Consider the following 13,456-nt stretch of genomic DNA (forward strand, 5'->3'; position numbering starts at 1 on the left):
CGTGCGAACCCTCGCACCGCACCCTGCGCTGTGCAGTGCAAGCACCTTTGGCTCCCGCCCGGGAGTTTGGGGTCCAGGACGCGCCCCACGAGTTTTTAAAGCTGCTGGTGGGGACCCACTCCTGAAAGGGGGACGCCATGGGAGACTAGGCCAAAGTTGGCTAACCGGGGAGCAAGAGGGAGTCAGCGCCGTCTGGGCCCCCGGAAAGCTTCGAAGCCAGTGGCAAAACCAGCGGTCTCCACAGCAGCACCCTCATTTTGTCTGTACAAGACCACAAGGCTAGGTCTGCCCCCCAAAAGTAGCGATGAGGAGCGAGGCTGGGGAAAGGCGGCGCTGGAGGAGCTGCGGCTACGCGGGGGAAGGCCGGCAGGACGGCGTGAGGGGCACCCAGCCGACGCTCGCTCTCACCTGAGTGGTAGAAGACTTCAAGCAGGCTAGGGTCCCCAAAGTCGAGTCCAGCGAAAGGCAGCAAAGTGAGCTGCGCACCCTGGGCCTCGCAGGCCTGCAGCAGGCACCGGCAGGCCCCCGCCACGGTGCGGCTCAGCAAGCCGTCGCGGGTGTTGTCATCGCTGCGCACGTATACTGCTCGCAAAGCCCGCTGCGGCACGTCCTGGAAGCCGCTCCCGACCTCCAGGCTCACTGCCGCCCCGTCGGGCTGCCCGAACTCGCCGGCGCCCGACGGCGGCCGCGGGGCCTGAGGGGTCGTTCCCGCCGCCCCGACGGCAGCCATGTCTCTGCTACTGTGCGGGCTACCTGCCGGCGTGCCCCGCCTAGGTCGCCCCCTTGCGCCCCTGGCTGGCGACGGTGGGTTGGTGGCTTCGGGAAGCGGCGCTGCACAGCCCCAGAACCCGCTGTCTGCACGCGGGAACCGAGCTGGGATCCCCAACGCACTCCTGTCACCCTGCGGGGTGCGGGCGAGCGCGGGGCTCCCCGCACTGGCTGAGGAGGGAAACTCCGCGGCCGCCACCTCGAACGTCTGGTGACGAAATACGAGAAAGAGAAGGGGGCTGCGCGCGTCTAAGGGCGAGCGCGGCCGGCGGGCCGACGCCGGGGGAGGTGGGCGGGCGCCGTGGGGCAACGCACGAGGGGCGCCCCCTGCCGCCGCCCGCGCCCCGGGCTAGGCGGGGCCAAGGCGAGCGCGAGCGCGGCCAGCGGCTGCCTCGTCGTCTCTGCAGCCTGACCCCTACGATGCGCCCCAACAATTCTTTTTTTACCCCCCTCAGACATTTGAGGCTTTGCAGCAAGAGCCCTTTGACCGCGCCGACTGAGCAGAGATGCTCAAGTCCAAGTTAAAGGCGTTCTTTTAAGTCAGCCTAGGGACGGACGCGCGCTCCGTTTTGCGCTCTGTCCGCAGCTGCCGATCGTGCTCCTCTCTGCAAGGCTGCGGTCCTGGAGGTTTTTGACCTTGACAAGGAGCCTTGTTTGTCTTGTAAATAAACTAGGCTGCCCACTCAAGCCACGAAATACAACGACCCCCAAGGGCTCTTCCCGCCTAGCAAGACCGTTTCCCCATCAGAATTTGCGTCTGCCTCACCCCCGTCCCACACTGGTCCCCCTTCCATGCTGCTCTCCAGCCCGGCCTCAGCTTCCTGCTGACAGACCTTGGGGAGCAGCAGTGATGGGGGCTCTGGCCGCTCACACTCACGAGGGACACCTGTGACTGGGCTCCCAGCGCCTGAGCACTGCCTGGCCCAGCTGTAGCTATGTGGGGGAATTAGAGTCGGGTCTCTCGCTCTGGAACTCTGTCTTTTAGATAAAACTGAAATCTTTTTTTTATGCTTCCATCCACTAGTTCACTCCCCAACTGACCACAACGGCCACAGCTGAGCCGATCTGAAGCCAGGAGTCAGGAGCGTTTTCCAGGTCTCCCACAAGGGTGCAGGGTCCCAAGGCTTTGGGACATCTTCTACTGTTTTTCCAGGTCATAAGCAGGGAGCTGGAAGGAAAGTGGAGCAGCCAGAACATGAACCAGTGCCCATATGGGATCCCGGTATTTGAAGGTGGAAGATTAGCCTATTTAGCCACTGTGCTGGTCCCTGGTTAATGCCTTTTTAAAATTAACGTTTGGGGGATGGCACCGTGGCATTGCACGTTAAGCCTCTACCTATAGTGCCAGGATCCCGTCTATGAGCTGGTTTGAGTCCCTATTGCTCCACTTCTGACCCAGCTCCTTGCTAATGGCCTGGGAATGCAACTGAGAATGGCCCAAAGCCTTCGGCCCCAGCATGCACCTGGGAGACTCAGAAGCAGCTCTTGGTTCCTGGTTCCAGACTGGCCAAGCTCTGGCTGTCGTGGCCATTTGGGGAGTGAACCGGTGGATGGAAGATCTCTCTGCCTCTCCCCCTTTCCTAATTGGAAAGTAGGACAATTTTTTGTTGAGTTTTGAATGTTCTTCCATTCTAGACAATAGTTGGTGGGTGTGTGGTTCACAGGCGTTTTTAAAAATAGATTTGTTTACTCGAAAGGCAGAGTTACACCGAGAGAGGGAGACAGACGGGGATCTTCCATCTGCTGGCTCACTCCTCAGGTGACCACAGTGGCCCTGGGTGGGGGGGGCTAAAGCCATGAGCTGGACTGAAAGTGGATGGAGCAGCCAGGACTCAAAATAGCACAGCTATGGCATGCCAGCGCCAGCTTAAGCTATAATGCATTACAACGCCAGCCCTGGTTTTACATTTTTATCATGTTCTATAGTGTATCTTTTCATCCTCTTAAATATGCATTCAGAGCAAAAGTTTTGAATGTAGAAGAGGTACAGTTTATAAATTTTTCTATTTCTGGAGTGTGCTTTTTGGTTCCAAATGAAAGGACTCCTTGCTTCACCTGAAGTTTTCTCCTGCTTATTTTCCCTGAAAAGCTGTATGTTCTCTCACATGTTCATAAGTGCATGATCCTTTTTGAGTTCATTTTCATGTAAGACTTGAGGTTTTTCTTTTTTTCCAAGATTGGAGTGTGTGTGTGGGGGGGGGGGGGGGTCGGTCTGGTGTTGCGGCACAGCAAGTTAAGCTGCAGCCTATAATGCTGGCATCCCATAAGAAGTGCAAGTTCAAATCTCGCTGCTCCACCTCTGACCCCCCTCTATGGTAATGAACCTGGGAAAGCAGTGGAAGATGGCCCAAGTGCTTTGGCCCCTGCATCCAGTGGGAGACTCAGAAGTTTCAGCCTGGTTTAGTCCCACTTTTGTGGTCATTTGAGGAGTGAACCAATGGATGGAAATCTGTCTTTTTCTCTAACTCTGCCTTCCAAATGCATAATTAACTTTTTTGTAATATTGCACTAGCTGTATTAGGATCTGTGACTTTACATATAGATTTGGGGATAGGCTTGTGTATGTCTATGAAAAACCCTCGAGGATTTTGATAGGAATTATATTAAACCTCCAGATTAATTTGGATAGAATATTAGGTTGGAACTTCCAAACAATGAGCAGAGTATGCCTCCCCCGTTTAGATATTATTTCAATAAAGTTTCTCATTTAGGCGTATCCATCCTGTATGTGGCTTTTTACTTTATTGTGTGTATGTGTTGCTAAGTTTATATCAAATTGTTTTGTTTTCCTTAAAGTGACTGTAAGTGGCCTGTCTCCATGGGCTCATGGATATATGCAGAAATGCAACTCCTTGCATGTTGAATTTGTAGTTTGCAAGTGTGCTTAGTTATTACTTAATGACGTTTTGTTTTCTTTCCTTGAGATTTCCTACATAGACAACCATATAATCTGAAAATGGGGACACTTTTATTTCTTCTTGGTAATGTCAATGCGCTTTGAACTAGAACTTGCAGTAAGGACTAACATTGAAAAAAGCAGGAAGAGTGTGTCAGCTCTTTCAGTCGAACTCTAATGTTGCTTTCATGTTAATGAGCAAGAAGTTTCCCTCTCAGTTTGTTGAGATTTGTTATTGTGCATGATACTGGATTTTTTCAGAAACTTTTGACTTATCACTTGATATGACTGACACAGTGGTTGCACTGATTCTCAGGTGTTGAACCAGCGTAAGTCCCATTTTGTTGTGGTGTACAATTCTTTGTGTGAACCACTGAGTTGAATCAACCACTACTTACTTTACTGAGGATGTTGGCATCTCAGTCCAAGAGCAATGTTGGTCTGTAGTTTTATTTTCATTGTTGTACTATCCTTACCTCGTTAGGGTATCAAAGTAATTCCGGTTCCCCTTCGTCTTCTGTTTCCTGGAAGAGATTGTTACTTCTTTTTATAAAAGTCCTACACAAAGGTCCCAGCATCCCCCCAGACATAAAAATGGCCATTTTCTGTGTTAATCGGATTCATTCCCAATCTGTCTAGATTGTTGCAGTTGTCGTCTTTCCACATCTGTAAAGAAGCACAAACTAGAAGCCCTCTTTAACCATATCTGGCCTACAAAACTGCTAATGCTGTGTTTCAACCTAGTAGACTATGGCACCGTTTCTGGATGGTGCACTTTGTCTTGCTTCAGCGAAGTTGTAGCATTCTCTGGAAAAAATTGTTGTAGATGATTTTATACACATCTCACTGTGATACCCCCACCTGACCTGACACTGATCCTTGAACTCGGTGCACCTCAGAATCACGAGCAGGGCTAGAGAAGACACGCCGCTGGGATCCTCTCCCGTTGCAGATGCAGTAGGTCTGGGCTGAGGCCCAAGAATTTTCATTTCTGCCAACACCTTCCCAGGGTAACTCTCCAGAACCAGTGCCCTGGAGCATGTCCTGGAAGCCTGGGCCTCACCTATGTGTCCCACTGAAGATAGGTGGCCAGTCCCCAGAGACAGCTGAGATTCCTCGCTGACCTTGGAGAAGTGTCAGCCAATAATTTGTCTTGCTTCAGAATGAATCTAAGAACAAATCAAGGTTTATACTTTTAAGAGGAGTAGCCAGAATTTTCTAATAGTAGACAACAGTCTCAGCCATATGGTGATGGACCACGTGGACTGGCTGCCCAGGACCACAGGGAGGCCAGAGCCACTCTCCTTAGGAGCCAGCCATTGGCTGAGACTGAAGCAGGAGCAAGGGCCCTCTGAAGGCCAGCTTTGTATGTCTGCTTTGCCACGCATCTCCCCTAATGCTGTAGTTTCACGCTGTCATTTGAGTAAAGATAAAAGCCAGACTGATCACGTTTATTGAATAAATTCCACTTGGCATCAGTGACAACTACGACTTCATCTGTTCAGTCACATGTTTCAAGTGATCATCATGTAAATGTTGACATTTTGAGTGCTAAGCATCCAGTGGGGAGAAGAAAAAAAATCCCTCTCCTCATAGTGGTTCCATTCTGAGGAGGAGAAACAAAGCCCAACAGATGAGCGTGAGAGGAGTATGCGGGGCTGGGTGCAAATAAACAAGTGGGGGGTGCAGGTGGGCTGGGGCTGCATTAGGACTGCAGTTACTTTTTGGTTTAGCGGATTCAGGAAAGCCTCTCCAATGAGGTGACATCTAAATGAGGGAGCAGCCAGAAGGAAGAGATTCGGCCCTGATGTCACCAGGCTGCAGGTAGCACAAGTTTAAGGAATGATGGGCGGTCGCCTTTGTGTGCAACTCTGCTCTTGATCAGGAAAGGGCTATTTTTTGCTAAAAAATCTCAGGTAACTTAAACTCATGTTCCACTTGCAGGAGTTACCTTACGCACCACTCAGAAGTACGCACAGATTGCAGGCTGAACACATTAACGACAGCATTGGGTACAGAGTCGAAGAAAATGCCCTTCCCTTCTGACCTCTGGGCTGCACCGGGCACCTTGTCTCTGTCATTCCAAAACCCTCTGGGTCTCTCTTGTCCCATTCTCAGAGGGAGGAAGACCTGCTCCTATGTCTACTTCCTTGCCCTGGACTTTGGGCTCCCCGAGGGCAGGCACTCATGGGACTTGCCTAGCATGACATCTGGTACATTATCGGCACTCCCCACCTGTCTGACGAGACCAGCGAAGCACTTTATGATATACTCACAGATGGAATGTTATGTAGCCAGGGCAAGTCATGGTTTAAAAAAAAATTAACAGAGGAATGAAATATTAAATGTAAAAAGCAGACTACCAAACTATATACAAAGACCTGCCACCACTGTGAGACTTTTATGGACAAGATTAGGATACTTCCTGCCTTCTCTTTAATGCTGTATTTTGGACATAATCAGCTTCACAATCAGTAAATATAATCTATTTAAAAACACTCAAGGGGATTGGGTTCTATATTTGAGCCTAGAATTATCACTCAGAGCCCCTAAACCTTTCAAGAAGATGAAGATTGATTGGCAGGACACTTCTGAACAGACCTATCTGGTGTGGGGGGGTGTGTTTACATGGCCATGGAATTTGTCACCATCATAATCACTTCCTCCAGGCAGGCTGCCCCACTTGAGAACAAAAATTTTCTTAGGACTTCCTGGGACCAAGGTAGGGAATGGGTGGACGTTTTATGCATGTGGTGGTCCGTAGGCTTTCAGGCCCAGCCAAATCCTTCATTCTCTTGCATTGAACTTAACAGCTAAAAGGTTCAAAAATAATCCACACCATTTCTTTTAAGACACTTCTTTTTCTTGGGGGAACCGTCTGAGAAATGTTATTCCTTGCTTCACAGTTCTTTTTGCTTTCAGAATTGTTTTATCAACTTGGTTCATTTGAAACTGGGTGCAGAAACCATTTAAAATATTCTAATAAAAACTATGATTTTTTTTTACATTTTCAGGGAGCTTCCTGCCCTACAAAGGGCTCAAAGCATGCCAACCAACCTTGATTTTCTCAGGAACATGTAACATTGTATAATGAAGGGTCGACTTTGTGGTATAAGGGCTTCATCCTCCATCTGCTGTGCCAGCATCCCATGTGGGTGTTGATTTGTATGCCAGCTGCTCCACTTCCCATCCAGCTCCCTGCTTGTGGCCTGGGAAAGCAGTCGAGGCCAGCCCAAAGCCTTGGGTTCCTGCACCCGTGTGGGAGACCTGAAAGAGGCTCCTGGCTCCTGGCTTCAGATCAGCTCAGCTCTGGCTGCTGCGGCCATTTGGGGAGTGAACCAGTGGATGGAAGACTCCCCATCCCCCATCTTTTCTTCTCTGTGTAACTGTAATAAAATAAACCTTTAAAATTGCATAAAGAAGGATGGCATGGCAGTATGGGGGAACATTTAAGACTTCCATGACATTGGTATATCTGGGTAAGTTCATTTAAACCGTTGCCATTTAAGAGAATAGCCCCAGGAAGCCAGTCTGCTGGGAATCCAGCTCTTTTGTTCAGTATTTTTCTCTTTCCTTAGGAAATTCCAGCTACAGCTTACCAGACCATTTCATTTTACTGTTTGGCTGAAATAAGTTATTGCTTATTACTCTAACAAGAGGAGTCGTCCCTTTACAGTGAGTTCCAAGTTCACAACCTTGAGCACACACTGTCTTCAGCAGGAAGGGATGCCCCAGTGGCCACTTCAATTCGGATGGAGTGAAAATGCATGCAATCAAGTCCCTTCTGGGGGCCCAGCCTCTCCTTCCAGGATTCTTCTGGGCTTCAGGGATCAGGAAACATCAAGGATGACCCGAGGGAGGAAGCTTGGAATGACAGGAAAGGGCTCTGGCCTCCCTTGGTAGTGCCAAGCCAGTGCCGAGGGATTTCGGTGCCAAGGAGTCAGCTCTACCTTGGGCCCCACCCTCCCTCATCGCGGCTCATCTGGAGTGCAGCATCTTCCCCAGGCCGCGGGCCCAAGTACTCAGCATCCCCTTCAGTCAGACACCAGTCAGCATGCTGAACACCAGGGACCCCCACACACAGGACCTCGTTCTGTTTCTCATTTGTGCAAATCCAAAAGGAAAAAACTTTCCCCCAAGCCCTCCTGGTGCCCAAACACCTTGACATTAATTTGAGCTAAAATAAGAAATCGACTAAAATCTAATCTAAATTCAAAAAGGGGACTATGGTGACCTCAGATTACAATTTAAAGGCCTTTGCAGGGGGACCTCGGCACTATTTTAATTTGGACCATGGCAATTCTGAGCAAAGGAGTACGCCTTGCAGTCTTCCTATCAAGGAGCAGAACATGAACGGAAATAAAATCTCCCAACCAGTGACCAAAGACACACAGCTGGCACTAGACACAGGATGTCCCTTAGGGGAGAAGCAATTATGGACTTGGGCATCCTGCCTGGCTCAGATGAATAAAGGTGACTTTACACAAAATTCACATAATGATAATTTAATGTTTTCCCACTAAAAAATGTATATTTAAGGCCTTTATAAAATCATTTTTAAAAAGAAGCCTTGGAACCCTGCACCCATGTAGGAGATGTCGTTCCAATAAAAACAAAGCCTTGGGACCATGCACCAGTGCGGGAGACCCAGAAGAAGCCTCTGGCTCCTGAGTTTGGATCAGCTCAGTTCAGTCGTTTCAGACACTTGGGGAGCGAACCAGAGGATGGAAAATCTTTCTGTATCTCCTTCTCTCTGTAAATCTGACTTTCCAGTAAAATAAACAAACAAGTAAATCTTCAGAAAAAAAATTTACTGAGGATTCTCATGGTGAGTGAATAAAAACTTTAAATACTGCTGCATGCTGTCCTCATTTTGCTATTAGGTGCTATCTCTGAAGGCTTCAAGGTTAACCTGGAAACACAACAGTCAAGGGGTACGGACTGCTGTCCCAGCCCTTGGAACCGTGACCTTGGCCCCCTGAGACCAAGGCTGCTTTAAAGACAAGGCGTGCAGATATAGGAATGGAAGATGTACGGCCGCCTTCTATGTACACCCCTTCCCTTAGCCCGGGCCCAGGCGCGAGGGTGCGGGCGTCTGTCCATACTCACAGCCCACTCCCTGCTCTCAGCTGTGGCTACAGTCTGCTCCTGCGAGGCAAGAGAATGCAGGGGGGTAAATGTGGGCTTCTTGGGGAGAGGATCCAGCAAGGCCGGAAGTGCAAGAGTGCTGCTGGCTAGGCTGTAAGCAAGCCCCTCCCCCATTCTCTGGGCCTGAGCACGCAAGACAGATGACATTCTGTGGGGACAGTTTAAACACACACACACACACACACACACACACACACACACACACACCAGTGCAGGAAATAATACAAGCTCCCCCCTCCCCGGGTTCTCATTTGTATTTTGCTTTTATTTATTTTTGCTTTAATAATGCATATTCTGTTCACACAAAAGGTGCAAAGGACAGGAAGCAAGGGCTGAACTTGGCTGATGAGAAATCAAGCAGGGATGACATTTCTAGTTTGATGAATGACTTAAAAGTGGGAGGGACTGGGCAAGTTGTGGTCGGCTCCAAGGAGCAGCCCAGCCTCGGGGCTGTCTCTTCTTCCGGCCTTTGGCGACAGTGGCCTCTCGTGGAGTCGGGAGAGCGGCCATTTTTATCTACTGACTTTCGTTGTTTGAGTTGATTTTTTAAAATCATGGTAGCTGCATCACAAAAGCTCCAATCAAGAGGGGTGGTAGAAAGAAGGCACAGATCATTGCAAATACCAGACTTTCCTCTCTCTGTTCATACAGAAGCTCACACTTCTCTCGGGCTGGTGGGGTTTGCTGGCGGGGGCAGGGACAGCCTAGGTCTACAATTGCATATGTGACAGAATTCTAAAGGGCACACGAAGCGAGGCAGCTCGCCACCCGAAGCCCGGGGAAGGGCCGCTCGCTCCTGGCTGTGTGTGCCACACGCACTAAGGGGATCTGTGACAAAACACAATTTTTAAAAAATCATAAAATTATAAAGCTTGTAAACGAATCATCTGAAATTACATTTTATTAATGGAAAATATCATCAAAATAGTACCACTATGGACTAAACTGCCTGAGTTTTCGTTTCACGTGAGATCTCCAAGTAGAAAAGCCGTTAGCACAATGTGTCCTGCTGAAGTCGCGCCTAGCGCCAGAGCCAGGACGACACCACGGGCAAGATTCTCCTCTTGGGTGGGACTTGTGCTGTGCTATCAAGACTTTTGTGCTAATCTTTCAAACAGGGGCATGTTGAGGCAAACCTTGAATCTTTTGGCACAAGATTATTTTGGCTGGGGCAGAAAATTTGAGTCTTTGACTCAGGATGAATAATGCGACATCTCATTGATCAAGTATTCATTTTGATTGAAGAGCTTTCTTTATGTCATTCACTTCCATCTACAGAGGGAAAAAATAAAAAGAATCGGACAAAATCTTAACAGCTTGGCTGGCAGCACAGAAGTGCGAAAGACGATCAAGCGCAAACTGAACGACAGCCCTCGACCTGCCAACTGTGAAATGGTGCGAGTGAAGAAACCCCTACAGCAGAAACAACACGAACCTCCACAACAGGCATACTGCCACGACACACGAGGACACGGCACGTGTCTTAATTCTTGGGCCACCAGAAAGGAAAGTCTGTCAGACGTGACAATAATTGTGGTTTTGTAGTCACGGGGTGGAATGAGCAGCCCTGACAAGCTGGACCATCTGGAACTTCTGGAAGGCAGTGCGTGCCGCCGGAGGGGCAGCCACCATCCTCCCTCTGCTGGCGGCAGACATTACCGATCCTTCCATTGGGCAGCAAGGCCACCTAATGGAGGAAAACTGAAAGCCACATTTGGCCATGGCAAAGTGGGGTCCCAGCGGCTGTAGGGGGCCAGAGCACAGACGCCCTGGTCACCGGGGGTGGGGAATGATCACACCGGAAGCCAGCGCCGGGGCGGGCAGCTGTGGCCCCTGCAGCCCCAGAGCGCTCACGGTGGGCTTGGGACCCTCAGCAGCACATCCTTGGGGGACTCCCCCTAATGAGGCCTCCTTACTCTTCAGTTTCAGGGAAGATGTTTCAGAGAAACTGTAGATGAGAAGTTTACCAGATGAGCACTGGTTAGTTCCCTTCCTCAAGACCTCCTGGAGATGGGGAAGGGTTGTATAAACACTTCTGAGCAAGAAGCCGAGGCCTTGAACCTCCGAAAACCGGAACCCAGCCCCTGCCCTCAGCATGCCCAGGCCTGGGGCAGCAGGACCCTGAGGGACCCACCTCCAACCGCAGCCGGATCTTCTTCTCTTCATCCAGCTCCGACAGTAACTGCTTAATCTCCCGTCTAAAAAACAAACAAGAATGAAATTCAACAAACACCCAGAAGGTTCCAGTTAAAAGAATTCTCATTATCACCACATAATCCATTGGCCCTTTTACCACCTCCTCCCCACCAAATAGTGTGGACAAAACATTGTATCTTGTTTGCACTGTTAATCGTTCATATTTTTTTCAGACAAAAAAGTTTGCCATTTTTGGGGGGCACTCACACACCCTACCTTCACTGATACCACCATGTAAAGCAATCAAACGTTAGGTCTGGAAAAGACCTTTGAAATTTTGGGGGGGTCCAACACCGTAGCCTAATGGCTAAAGCCCTTGCCTTGCATGCGTCGGGATCCTGGCAGGCGCCGCTTCCCATCCAGCTCCCTGCTTGTGGCCTGGGAAAGCAGTCAAGGACGGCCCAAAGCCTTGGGACCCTGCACCCGTGTGGGAGACCTGGAGGAAGCTCCTGGCTCCTGGCTTTGGATCAGCTCAGCTCCAGCCATTGCGGTCACTTGGGGAGTGAGTCAGTGGACACAAGAGCTTCCTCTCTGTCTCTCCTCCTCTCAGCATATCTGACTTTGCAATAAAAATAAATAAATCTTAAAAGAAAGAAAATTCTTTTACCCAAACTTCTCCAAAAAGGAGGACACGGGGCAAACGGATACAGACCAGTGACCCCTCCTGCTCAGACTGCAGCTGTCCAGGTCAGCAGTCTGCCATCTTCCCTCCAGTCGTGTATTACAGTAAGTTGCTGCTCGGTAAAGGTACTTAGAATTGTCTACTACAGCTACACACACACACGGGCTCATATTTATTTATTTATTTGGTATTTATTTATTTTTATCTCTCTGCACATATACAGAGAGGAGGAGAGACAGAGAGGAAGATCGTCTGTCTGACGATTCACCCCCAAGTGACCACAATGGCTGGAGCTGAGCTGACCTTCAGGAGCCTGGAGCTTCTTCCAGGACTCTCATGCGGATGCAGAGCTTTGGGCCGTCCTCCACTGCTTTCCCAGGCCACAGGCAGGGAGCTGGGTGGGAAGTGGAGCAGCTGGGATATGAACTGGAGCCCATGTGGTATCCCAGAGCACGTAAGGTGAGGACCTTAACCACTATGCTACTGCGCCAGGCCCTACTGCAGACATTTTTTTTATCTTGCTATATGTAATGCCTTTATTTTCAACAAAATATTTAAAATATTTATTTATGGGGCCAGCATTGTGGTGAAGTGGGTTAAGCCCCCACGTGCAAGGCTAGCATCCCATATGGGCACTGGTTTGAGACCCAGAGACTCCACTTTCAACCCAGTTTCCCTGCTGCTCTTGGGAAAGCAGCAGAAGATGGCCCAAGCGCTTAGGCCTCTGAACCCAGAAGAAGCTCCTGGCTTCAGCCAGGGCCGTCCCTGGCCACCGTGGCCCTTTGGGAAGAGAAACAGCAGGTGAGCGACCTTTCTCTCCGTATAACTCCACGTTAAAAGTTGTTTATTTGAGAGAGAGAAGAAAGGAGAGAGAATATCTATCTTCTGTTTACTAGTTCACTCCCCAAAGGCCCGTTATGCCTGGCCCTGGGCCAGACCGAAGCCAGAAGCCAGAAGCCAGGAACGAAATCCATATGTCCCCCGTGGGTGGCAGGGTCCCAAACACTTCAGCCACCACCTGCTGCCTCTCAGCGTGCATGTTGGTAGGAAGCTGCGATCACAGGCAGAACAAGGCATCAAAGCCAGGCATTTGAACCTGTGATACGGGGTTACCGCACCCCAGGGGCGTCCTCGTCACTGTGCCAAAGCACTACCCCTCAGCAGAATTTCAAATGAAAAAACAATTACTGGTACACATTGTCAATTCCCACAAAACCCTACAAATGAGACTTGAAAACCTGGAGGCATACTAACTGAACTAACCCCGTGGTGGTTACGTCTGGGAGAGCGCAGCCAGGAGCCAGGATCCACAGCCTGATACCTCTTCCAGCATTCAACAATGAAGCAGAACAGAGCTCGGCATCTTCCAAAGCCAGAGCTCAGTAGGACAGCACAAGCAATCCAAACACTGGGCAAAGCTGCTCGCCATTCTAAGGGATCAAATGCTGTTTCACCTTCCTATTTTTACAAATTGGCCTTGAAAATGTTTTTAAAACACAGTGGACCCCAGCTGTAGGTGATGGCCTAGGTTGCACTGTGCCTAGGCAAGTTTTCACTGTTGGGAAAAAAGCAACTAATAACTGGAGGGCATTCTGGGCCTGGTTAATGACAAATTTGTGCTAGCTATACCAGTGTGCCAACACAGTCACCTACTCTATTTTTTTTTTCAAAAATATGTGACAAGCAGACACTGGCATACCAGCAGAAGGGGTCTGGGGCCTCAGGCAGGTGGGCACAGGCTGACACAGTACACTGCTGGAGGACTGGGCTTGGGGATCGGTGCCCTCATGGACATGGGGAGCTGTGGATTGCTCAGAGAAGCAGGT

At 49.7% G+C, this 13,456-nt stretch overlaps 2 protein-coding genes across 13 annotated transcripts in view; both read right to left on the reverse strand.

Moving 5' to 3' along the window:
- MAP3K15 (mitogen-activated protein kinase kinase kinase 15) overlaps positions 1-790 on the reverse strand; it is a 91,174-nt gene extending 90,384 nt beyond the window's left edge. For all 5 annotated transcript variants that reach the window (XM_058658623.1, XM_058658622.1, XM_058658624.1 and 2 more), the window contains exon 1: positions 409-790. In XM_058658623.1, coding sequence (XP_058514606.1) covers positions 409-730 — 322 coding nt within the window. In that variant the 5' untranslated portion in view covers positions 731-790. The remainder of the gene's footprint in view (positions 1-408) is intronic.
- An 8,266-nt stretch (positions 791-9,056) lies between these two features.
- The window catches only part of SH3KBP1 (SH3 domain containing kinase binding protein 1), a 336,326-nt gene continuing 331,926 nt past the window's right edge, over positions 9,057-13,456 (reverse strand). For 4 of the 8 annotated variants that reach the window (XM_004597477.2, XM_058658245.1, XM_058658244.1 and 1 more), the window contains 2 exons: positions 10,947-11,010; positions 9,057-10,084 (listed from right to left, as the gene is read on the reverse strand). In XM_004597477.2, coding sequence (XP_004597534.2) covers positions 10,043-10,084; positions 10,947-11,010 — 106 coding nt within the window. In that variant the 3' untranslated portion in view covers positions 9,057-10,042. The remainder of the gene's footprint in view (positions 10,085-10,946; positions 11,011-13,456) is intronic. The other 4 variants (XM_058658247.1, XM_036497729.2, XM_058658248.1 and 1 more) reach the window with 1 other exon arrangement.

The sequence above is a fragment of the Ochotona princeps genome, chromosome X, assembly GCF_030435755.1.
Source record: "Ochotona princeps isolate mOchPri1 chromosome X, mOchPri1.hap1, whole genome shotgun sequence".
Taxonomy (NCBI): Eukaryota; Metazoa; Chordata; class Mammalia; order Lagomorpha; family Ochotonidae; genus Ochotona; species Ochotona princeps.